The sequence below is a fragment of the Alnus glutinosa genome, chromosome 2 (assembly GCF_958979055.1).
Source record: "Alnus glutinosa chromosome 2, dhAlnGlut1.1, whole genome shotgun sequence".
Taxonomy (NCBI): Eukaryota; Viridiplantae; Streptophyta; class Magnoliopsida; order Fagales; family Betulaceae; genus Alnus; species Alnus glutinosa.
The window spans coordinates 36368517-36380018 of NC_084887.1; the positions used below are offsets into that span (position 1 = coordinate 36368517).

The 11502-nt window shown below is 36.3% G+C and overlaps 1 protein-coding gene across 1 annotated transcript; it reads left to right on the plus strand.

Moving 5' to 3' along the window:
* Positions 1-543: 543 nt before the first annotated feature.
* LOC133859864 (DEAD-box ATP-dependent RNA helicase 14) lies at positions 544-8536 on the plus strand. The gene is made up of 9 exons (XM_062295422.1): positions 544-707; positions 1876-2230; positions 2995-3141; positions 4006-4074; positions 4610-4879; positions 5071-5421; positions 5606-5883; positions 6967-7350; positions 7917-8536. Exons 2-9 carry the CDS (start codon positions 1910-1912, stop codon positions 8200-8202), a joined length of 2106 nt encoding a protein of 701 aa, XP_062151406.1. The 5' UTR covers positions 544-707; positions 1876-1909; the 3' UTR covers positions 8203-8536.
* Positions 8537-11502: the final 2966 nt, after the last annotated feature.

Consider the following 11502-nt stretch of genomic DNA (forward strand, 5'->3'; position numbering starts at 1 on the left):
TCTGATGCCTTTGGAGGTTGTGTGGCCACCCTCATTGACTGGGAGTGGCCATACCACCTTTTTTTTTTTTTTTTTCTTCTATTTTTAATTTTTAATTTTTTAAAAATAAAATTTTAAGTTTTATTAATTTATATTTTTAATTTTTTTATTATGATCGATATGTGTCGTTATTTTATTGGTGTTGATGTATTTTATTGGTGTTGATGTGGCGCTTATAGAATCTGTCAAAATTTTTAACGGAATTTAACTCTACAAATTTGTAAATTAAGTTAATTACAAACCAACCACAAAATTTTAACGATATGTAATTTAAACTAAGCACAAAAACTAATAATGTAATTTTGCATCAAAGTAAAAACGAAAAAGGGAAACCTACTCAAACTCTTTGATATTTTACATTTTCAGAGGGCCTCAACGACTTAAACTTGGGTCAAAACGCCGACGTCAATACCTAACCATAGTCCCAACCCAACCCAAGGTCATTTTCCTTCGATACCTTTAGATCTCTATAAATACCCCATTCGGGTCTCATTCCCTTCCCACTTTCCTTTCTCTACGCTTCTCGCCCATCTGAAGCGTAGTTTTCTCTCTCTCTCGAGTATATAACCACAGAGATATATAAATTTAGAGAGAAAGGGGGATAAGGAGGGTCGAGTCAGATACTCCGAGCATTTCTCGCTCTTCAAATCTCAATCCGACGCCGTCAGGTACAATTGCCTTTTAATTTCTCGCTCAGATCTGAATCCGATTTTTGTTCTCATGCAGGGGGGGGGGGGGGGGGGGTTAAATCTAGGGTTTTACTGGGTGCTATTTTTCTTGCTTTCTATTCGCTCTGTTTGGTTGCTCAGAAAATACGAATTTGGACTTCTTTATTCGGTTGTAGGGATTTCATCTGGTTTTTTTTTTTTTTTTTTTTTTTTTTTTTTTTTTATATTTTATTTTTTTTTAATGTAATGTAGTGTTGAAAGAATTTTTATTTTTTTTTCTATGGTTAATCCGAGCTGGTTTCGGTTTTTGTTCCCCTTTTTTCATTTCGTCAGTTTTATCGGGAACTAAACGGAAATTTTCATGTCTTGGAGCTCGATTGTTGTTTGGCTGCGAGGATATGAAGTTGTGTTTGAGCTAGGATTTTACGGTGTTATGTTAAATTGCGTCTTTGATTGGGTGTTTGGACAAGTATGTAAATTCGTGGTTCGTTTGAGCTGACTCCCTGATATTAATTTGTTTTTGTTAATCGCGTGCTCTGTTTTAGCTTAGAAAATAGAAGAGAGGGACGTTTTAAAATCAATTGTTAGAATATTAACTAAATAATTAACCAACCATTTTCTTTAAGCTTAAGCTTTAGGGATAAATGGTGATTTATCATGGTATAAGTGACAAAGTTCCTTGTCCACCTCCCATTATGAATTAAATATTGTAAGGGCCTGGAGGAGTTGAGACCACAGGGAGGGTTAAAAAATTAATTAAATAATTAAATTAACAATTTCCTATAAGCTTAAGCGGACAAGAAATGATGAATTTAATAATATAATTTATATTCTAACATCAAGGGTCCCAGATTAAGATGTACACTTAAATAAAACTTACTCAGCTCAGTTTCTTAGCATAGTCGGCATGTGTTTTTTTCTCTGAGAAATGATACACATACATCCCTTACATATCATTTTATGGTTTTGTTGTTTTTCTTTGTTTTCTAATAGACCCATCTTGTGTCCAGAAATTTCTTGCTTTTTGCTTGTGCTAATTAACAACTGTTTTTGTATAGCTGGTGGTATGTTGTTTCTTTCATGTGTTCTCCTTTGTTGTTAAGTTTGTCTTTTTGGAAATTTTGTTTGTCCAATCTATCTTTATAATTACCCATATTCTGTGTTGTAGGTTTGTATTCGATTGTCTTGGTGCTTCCCTTGCAATGGCTACCGCTGTGACTGTCTCTTCTTCAGGTCCACGGTATGCACCAGAGGACCCCACGCTCCCCAAACCGTGGAAAGGCCTTGTTGATGGTAAAACTGGGTACCTTTACTTTTGGAATCCAGACACAAATGTCACACAATATGAAAGGCCTACAAGCTTTACTCCACAGAAGTCCACTCCAGCGCCTATTAGTTCTTCTGTCCAAGTTCAACAATCTTCGCAAGGACAGCGTCATGGCTATGGTCCTGATGAGGATGGTAGGTATGGCAGAGGCATCAATGGTGGGTCAAAACCCGAGGTCGGATCAAGGAGTCAGCAGGTTTGCACTCCACTTGTGCTAGCTAATTTTGTTTCATGAATGGACGCATGGGTAGTGTTACTCTTGACTTTCTTGAGTTTTAACAAGATTTGTACCCCATTAGTTGGCGTAGAGTCTTAAAAATTGCTTGTAGGATAGATGATATTTAACTTAAAAAATGCTGGATGATATCTGTTTATGCTGTGTTGGATTTTTTATATGATATTGAGTGAGCTTGGTTGCAGCTTTTGTTGCATTGTATTGAAGAGTCTCAAAATCCATGCAGCCGTAGCTTTTGTTGCATCTGATTAAGAGCCTTGGTTTGATGTTTCTTCTTCACATTTTGTGAACAAGATCCCGGTTGTTGTATACAAGTCTTACTGAAATTCGAAGAATTGGTTCACAAATTCAAATGAACCATTGATCCAAAGCAGGAACATGGGGGCAGACTGAAGTCTCCCTCAGATCTCCTCTTAAGCTCTTGAACCATATATGAAGTGGCCCTGTCTTGAGGCATTCCTTGTCATTAAAAAAAGAAAAAAAAGAAAAAGAAAAGCTCTTTAACTGTTAACAAATTCAAATGGACCATTTATCCAAAGCAGGAACATGGGGGCTGACTGAAGTTTCCCTCAGACCTCCTCTTAAGCTCTTGAACCATATATGAAGTGGCCCTGTCTTGAGGCATTCCTCGTCATAAAAAAAAGAAGCTCTTGAACCATATATTATGTTTCCTTTATCTTTGTTCATCAATTGGGACTAATGCAATGTCCATAATTTTGCATTAGAGTGAAAGAGGCGGAACCATTAATGCTTTAAATGGGACACTCAGTGCTGGACATGGAGGATCTTCCACACGAGGGCATGGAGCGTCAGATGTAGGAGTTGGTCTCTCTGCGGAGTCTTATCGTCGTCGGCATGAAATATCTGTTACTGTAAGTATTTTAAAGCTTCATGCATTGGATATAGTACAATGATGTTTAAATTTCAGTGATCCTGACATTTCTTTTGACTGGATGTATTGGAAGCTGTTCCTCACTCCCCAGTCCTCTTTCCAATGATCTCTGGTTCTATTCTAGATTTTCAGAATCTGTAAACTTGATTTTTTTTTCTCTAGTTAGATGGAAGATGGATGGTTATTTACGTTAACTGGTTAGCTTGATTACCTATGATATATTAAATTTTTCCTTATTGAGTTGAAGAGAAGGGGAAAACCAGATATCAGGGTTAATTTAGTAATTTACAAGTCTCAGCTTGCTTATAGAGCTGATCCATTTGCTGTCATACTTAAGTGTATGGTTAATATAGTAATCAATAATATTGAAGTCAGGTTTTCAAGACACGTATTTTGTCCTTGTTTCATTGTCCCAGAATTGCTTATGCCTGGTGTATTGTTTTGCTGATTTGTTCTTAAAATTGTAGTTACCCCATCACTGTGGGGTTATTTTGGACACACCCTTCACAAGAGACTTATTCCTATGTATAAAGTGAAAACTATAGTTGGTTAACAACTTCTATTTCCTTTGAATTAATGAACAATTTCCGTTTACTAAGTTGCACATTTTCTTTTCTTTTCTTTTATTGTAAAGTTTATTTTCATAGACGTAAGTTTATGTTTCTTTTATACTGTATGGTCTGATGTATTCATCTCTCTACAAATTGTTTATAAAATTTATCAGCCTTATCAAAAAAATTTATTTGTCAGACCTTAGTTTATATTTCTTTACTTCCCTAAGGTTTATGTATTCATCTTTTTATGATAGTTTATACTTTTTTTTTTCCTTCACAATTTTTTTTAGGGTGACAATGTGCCTCCGCCTTTTACATCATTTGAAGCTTCTGGTTTTCCACCTGAGATTCTTAGAGAGGTATGAACTTCTGTTTCTCTTTTGCTCCTTTGTTTTGTTGGTTCGGTCTTTATGGGTTATCGGTGGCCAAGATTTCACGTAAGTTTGCTGCTTGTGCAAAGTTCTGTGATTACTGGAGGTCCAATGTTGAGTTTCAGACTCATGTTAATCCTTTTTTTGCCATCTGTACTTTTTGTCGCAGGTGCGATATTTGCTCCTGGGAGGAGCTTATGTCGTACGCTGTGTGCCCTCTTTGTGGGGGGTTTGCATTTAATTTGGAGCGCCCTTATAAGGTGGACCAATTTTTGGGAAGGGCTTTCCGAATCATCCAAGTTCGTGGCCAGGACTGCCGTTGGTGATGATTCAGTCTGCCACTCAGTCCGTACGGAAGAAGAGGCCTCCTCCTGCTCTAGCTTGCATCCGCAAGCATTGGCCGCCTGCATATGGGGGATGGTGCTTCTTCTGCCATTAGGTTCAAAAAAAAAAAAAAAAAAAACCCCAGAAACGAGAAGCCAGTACCTCTCTCACAGGGGTTGCTGGATTTTTGCTTTTCCAGGTACACAATGCTGGGTTCCCTGCCCCAACTCCGATTCAGGCACAGTCATGGCCGATTGCTCTTCAAAGTAAAGACATAGTGGCCATTGCCAAAACTGGTTCTGGGAAAACCTTGGGCTACTTGCTTCCAGGATTTATTCATCTCAAGCGCTGTCGGAATGACCCTAAATTGGGTCCAACCGTGTTGGTATTGTCACCAACAAGGGAGTTGGCAACACAGATACAAGTTGAAGCTGTGAAGTTCGGGCAGTCATCAAGGCTTTCTTGCACGGTACGTTAGATCTGACTCCAATTAGATACAAATATACATCATTTTTTTTTCCTGGATATAGGCATTGATATTGCAGATGTAATTTTATCTTATACTATAAATATCAAGTTTGTTTCTCCTGATAATAGCTGATGCTTATAGCTGACGTATATGGTTTGGTACTAATGTTATTAATGTTTTGTTCATGTTAGTGTTTGTATGGAGGAGCACCAAAGGGACCCCAGTTAAGAGATATAGACAGAGGATCAGACATAGTGATTGCCACTCCTGGCCGCTTGAATGATATTCTTGAGATGAGGAGAATTAGCCTTCATCAAGTTTCTTACCTTGTTCTTGATGAGGCTGATCGCATGCTTGACATGGGTTTTGAACCTCAGATAAGGAAGATTGTGAAGGAGGTGCCTCCTCGCCGCCAAACCCTCATGTTCACAGCAACTTGGCCAAAGGAGGTTCGGAAGATTGCAGCAGATCTGCTGGTCAATCCTGTTCAGGTTAACATTGGCAATGTGGATGAGCTTGTTGCAAACAAGTCCATCACGCAGGTGCGAAAATGTGTTGTAGTAGCTCTATATATCTTTGTTTAAGTTGGTTTTTCTTTTCCCTCTCTTAAAATCTCTTATTTTAATGTGCATAATTGTATTGAATTTTGTTATCAGGGGATTGTTGGAGAAGTTCTATTTTCATCTATGCTATACTTAATACTATATATTTTTCGGCATCTTGCAGCATGTTGAAGTTTTGGCACACATGGAGAAACACAGACGACTGGAGCAGATATTGAGATCTCAAGAACCAGGATCAAAGATAATTATCTTTTGTTCAACCAAGAAGATGTGCGACCAACTTGCCCGCAATCTTACCCGCCAGTTTGGTGCTGCTGCTATTCATGGAGACAAATCTCAAGGTGAGAGAGATCACGTGTTGGGTCAGTTCCGGACTGGGAAGTCTCCGATTCTTGTAGCGACTGATGTTGCAGCTCGTGGACTGGATATCAAGGATATCAGGTTGGGGACTACCTAGTTATAGTCACTTCTTTAATGTTTTATGGCATTGCATTCTATGTTAGAATTATTTTTTGAGAAGCAAAGTTTGGGGCAATTATATACACGGCAATAATGTTTACTTATCAAAAAAAATAATATACACGGCAGTAATGTTTGAGAAATGCTGCACCCTCCAACTCCTACTTCCATATTGTGAGAGTGGGAGTGGGAGTGTATGCAGCATTACTCATAATGTTTAGCATTCTGCTTTTTGGGGATGTCAGTTCAAGTTTTTCAGATATTTCTTCCCCTTAACTTCTTTTGAGACAGGCCATGGTTGAAGCTTAATAGTACGTATGTAATTTAAGTTATCTATGAATGAGCCATCTATGGTACATCTGCCAGCTTCTGTTTTCCAATGCAGTTGTTATTAATTTTATAATTTGTGCCTGTTAAATTTTTTTTTGATTTATTACTAAATTAACATAAAAAAAAAACTATAAAGAGATGTAATTGTAATACCCTTTCTCCTGTGTCATTGTTTTCTGATTTGAAAAATTAAAGCAACAATTACAGTCATAGTTTTTGTCACGGTGCTTATCAAACTGTGATTTCCCCACGGGAGTGGAGGATGATGTTCATGGCATTGGGAGCATTCACCCACCCACCATGCTACGCTAAAGATGGATGTTAATAAGACATCTGTGACAGTGATTTAAGTGATTTTCCTCTGATATCCCAGCATATTCCTTCATTTTTGCATGATGCAATTACTGTGGGAGTTGGAGAACTAAAATATATATATATATAGTTGTGTGTGTGTGACCCTGTCAATTGAAGTAACTATAGTTGAAGATGTGCTGATTTACACTTTTTTTTTTTTTTTTTTTAATCTATGGTTCATCTGCCAGCTTCTGGTTTACAATGCAGACTATGCAGTCCTCACTAGTTTTATAATTTGTACCTCGTAAATGGTTTTATGATGCTTTCAACTTCTAAGTTAATAAGATATCCAGAAAACAAAAGAGACTGGAATGCCTTCTCCCATGCTATTGTTTTCAGAGGTGAAAAATCAAAGTAACAATTAGTCATATTTTGTCACAGGGTGGTTATCAACTATGATTTCCCTACAGGAGTGGAGGATTATGTTCATAGGATTGGGAGGACGGGGAGGGCAGGTGCCACTGGTTTGGCTTACACATTCTTTGGTGACCAGGATGCCAAGTATGCTTCAGATCTCATCAAAGTTTTGGAAGGCGCAAATCAGCGAGTCCCTCCAGAAATTCGTGATATGGCTTCTCGTGGTGGTGGGATGGGAAGGTCTAGACGTTGGGGTTCTGGTTCTGGTTTTGGTGGTCGTGATGGGGGCCGCGGTGGGCGTAATGATTCAGGTCATGGTGGAAGGGGTGGGTGGGGATTTTCTCCTCCCTCTTCTGGCCGGCCAGAAAGAAGTGGAGGCCGTGGATATGACTCTGAGGCACGTGAGAGGTACTGAGGCTTGTCTTTTAATTATTATTTTTATTAATTGTTTACCTCTTATTAGTTCATATGAACTTATAGATTGGAGTTTGGTGCCTCTAAAAACAGTCCTTCCATTCTACCATGGTACAACTATTACTTCTGCATGCCAATTTTTGTGCGTGGTTTGTGAAGTTTGACTCGGTTCATAATGTGCATTAATCATTGCAATGTTACTTCTAACGTTTCATCTGCATTTGGTTTTCATACCTGCTAGCGAAAGTGTTTTTCCTTTTATTTTATTTATTTTTTTTTCAGTTTTGGCTCGGTATAATCACATATATATTGATAAAGCAACCACATTTTGAGAGAGAGAGAGATAGAGAGCGACATTTTTTTTTGGCTGATAAAGAATGGGCGATGCGGTTGATGCCAAGTAATAGCAATTCAATTGGCCTTGTAGCTCCAAAAATATGTTTTTCTTTTTCTCGAGCTGAATGTATTCCTGACTACTAAAAAAAGAAGGCTTTAGAATGTGCACTTTTGAGTATTTTGAGAAGTAATGGTTGGGCATACCTTTTTGTTGTGTGAGACAGGTATGACCGTGACCGTGGTAACAACTATGGACAAGATAGAGGTCGCAGCCGTAGTCGAAGTCCCAACCGATATGATAGGGTTCCACAGGCACGAGAGCGCTCCCCAGTGCGCAGTTTTCACCAGACAATGATGGAACGCAGTCGGTCATCCCACAATGGTGAGAATGCAAGGGAACCCAAGAATGGTGGAGGATTTGCCAATGGACCTCATTCTTCTTATTTGGGGGAAGAAGAGGAAGGCATGATTCCTCAGGATGAGGGTGATGCTATACTTCGAGGGGTTTAAAGCGGTTAGAGCATCTGGCTGGTGCTATACTTTTTGTTTGTTGTGTAGTGTTTTTAAGTGTAAGTAGGGACTGTAACTAGGGCGACCATGGTGTAGAAGTTGACTTTTATTATGTCTTAAGTTGGAGGTGGCCTAAAGACTGAACCAGATCGACCCCTCCTCTTAAAACTTTGACAACCTTTTTTGTTCTCTTTCTCGCTTTTGGTAGGGAAGAGAAAGGGCGAGGAGAAAGCACCACTCACAAAAAAATTGTTTTGATATGTCTGCTTTGTAATACGATGACCTTCATAGTCATTTACTATAGCCATATTTCATGGTCTTGATTTTGTTTGAATGTGCAACATACTCATTGTTTCCAGCGTCAGAATGCTTCTTGCGTGGATTTGGGATTGTGAGGGTGAGAACTCACAAGAGTCTGCCATATAAATGAGATGTGAACAAATTACCTCAATTTTTTTTTTAAAGAGGCTTAAGAATGGAAAAATGCTCCTGAAACAACCAATTGCTCTATTTTAATAGTCAAGTATGCAGGGTTTTTTGTTGACAATTCCTGCGACGAGTGATTCTTTATTTGATCTCGTCCTTAACTCGAAAAGAACCCATTTCTGATTGAGGTTTAAGAATTGTGTCACATGCAAAGCTTATTATCACTTCTGATCTTGCAAAGGTTCTCTGTCACATTGCTTCCTTTTCTTCTTTTTAAACGTATTGGCCATATTTCTAGCTTTTCTACAATTCCTTGCAGTGGAGATTGCACATGACCAGGACGGGTCCAGGAGGAGCGACATGGCATGCACTCCAAAGTATATAAGCTTTGCCCCTGGCAATGATATATGGAGACTCCAAATCGGCCTAGATTGGAATGAATAGGCTTGCCTTTGCAGTGGTCTTCTTTAGAATTTGTCTTTGTTGTCACCCTCTGTTTCTGTCAACCAACAACGACAAGAAGGCTACTCTATCAAAACAACAGCATCCTAGTTAAACGTCGATGTGGTTTAGTTTAACCAATGGCGGCAAGGTTATCACGTAAAGTGTAATGCTAGGTTTATCTTTTTATCCTCTTAAATTCATGTGGCTCTTAAAATCATCAGTGAATTTGAGATGCATCACTATTGAATTTTGATCTAATACTGATTTTAAAAGCCACAACAACTTTAAGAGGATAAAAAGATGATTTTTAGCATTGCTCATTATGTAAATCCATGTCTCAAACCATATGGCTTCTTTAGGGAAGATCGAATATTGGAGTGTATAAACTCACAATTAGTTTACACTACGAATAATACTAGACTTACAATAGGGGGGAACCATCATAGGCCATGACCTTCCTCTACTTTTGGAAGGTTCTATATAAATATACTTTATTATGCAACTATAAAACGAGCATTTTCAATTATGAATATTATCAAAACTTAAAATTGAAGATGAGTTTCTGACTGATTTTTTGATGTCGTACATCAAAAGACAAATTGATGTGAAATTTAATACATATTGAATCATAGATAATTTTTGGGATCTAAAAGAACGTTGGAATCCATTTGATAGATGGGTGAATTGAAAATTGCAATATATTAAGAAACAATTATTTGTGTTTTGTGTATTTTATTTTGCTTATATATTCTTTTTTTTTTTTTTAACACGTAATGGATATTAATTTTATTTATTTTATTTTAATTTAATGAGAAAAATACACTTAACTTCCTTAAACTACTACCTCATTGTCAATGTCTCCCCAAACTACCAATTGTGTCAATCTCTCTCTCTAAACTACCGAAAAATGTCAATGTCCCCCCTAATGACAAAAATACTTTTCATAAAATTATTAATTTTTTTTTTAAAAAAAAATTATTTAAAAAATGTAAAATAAAGAAAAAAAAAGTTATACAATAAAAAAACTAAAAAATTTAAAATAAAATAAAAGCTGTTTGTTTTAATTTAATATATATTTATATAAATTTTCAGTTTTTTTTTTTAAAAAAAAGAAGTTATTTTTTAAGTTTTTATTTTTTCGAATTTATAAGGACGATTTTGTCTTATTGAAAATATCCTTCCTATGAACTTTTTGTTTTGTTTTTTTTTAGTTTTTTGAAAGATCCTATGACCTCTTTTTACCTTCTTTTTGTGTTTGAGTTGTTACACATGTATTTCATGCACTACATTTCGCCACATGATCAGGATACACCTGCTATAGGCAAGTCGCACTTATCTCTCTCTCTCTCTCTTTTAATGCATGTTAAAATATTCGTCTTTCATTTCCCCTTTTCTTTCATGATTTGAACCTTATAGGGCTTAATTAGAGAGAGAGAGAGAGAGAAAGAAAAAAAAAGAAAGAAAAGAACACGGTTTACGTATTATAAAGCATCACAATTTCTGTCAGAACTAGAAAATTAGTGAAAATATGCTATTTAAACTCCAATTTTGTTGCTTCTAGCTACATTCCAAACAACATATTACGCAAATGATAAAGTTTTTTTTTTTTTTTTTTTTTTTAAATTGGGTTTGGAATTTATATTAATTTAGTATGTTAAATTGATATCTATTCTTCTTGGACATAGTATTTCAAGAATCTCCAACCTGATCTATTAAAATATTTTAGATAGAGTTTTCCTCCAATATTTAGGAGGAACTTCCTTCGATTCATTCGATAAAATTGTTATGTGTTCTTAGTATGTGAGAAGCGCATGCTTTTATGAGAGAGTAATGCTAAAAATCACATTTTAAATGTAAACCATCTCAATGTTAATGTGACAGTTCCAACCAACTCTTGAATTATTTATTTATTTTAACAATGACTGATCCAAAGGTTTGTTGAGACTATCACATCAGTATTATGATATAGTTAAATGATTATTCTTAAAAAAATTTCAAAAAGAGATATGTTACTCTTCATTTTCTTGTACATCTCGTTTGCAAATTTACCATTGAATCTGTGAGATCCATATGTGAGTCCACAAATTCAATATGAATTTGCACATCTCTTGCACTTAGATGTATGTACAAGAGAATACAACAGTCTTTCTCTTTGGAAAAATTTATTAAAAAAATATGTGATTCGAAATACATGATAGTTTTATATAATGGCCGGTTGGAGTAACTTTCTTCTTAGAACACGTGATTCTTACGTGCATTTTTAATTCTCATGTACTATAAGGATAAATATTAATTTAATTAACATAACTAATCCAGTTTGAATGAAAACTTAATTTGTCCCACGCAAATAATGTTACCCGTATAACTAATTAACAGGAAGAAAACTGAGTGAAATGGATATAGACTAAATATTTGGCAATATCCATGTCA

Excerpts from the sequence above, each read along its gene's own strand:
- LOC133859864 (XM_062295422.1), top strand. The coding sequence starts at position 1,910 with ATGGCTACCGCTGTGACTGTCTCTTCTTCAGGTCCACGGTATGCACCA. Across the intron at positions 4,880-5,070 it reads CATCAAGGCTTTCTTGCACG|TGTTTGTATGGAGGAGCACC; the intron begins GTACGTTAGATC and ends TGTTCATGTTAG. Across the intron at positions 5,884-6,966 it reads CTGGATATCAAGGATATCAG|GGTGGTTATCAACTATGATT; the intron begins GTTGGGGACTAC and ends ATTTTGTCACAG.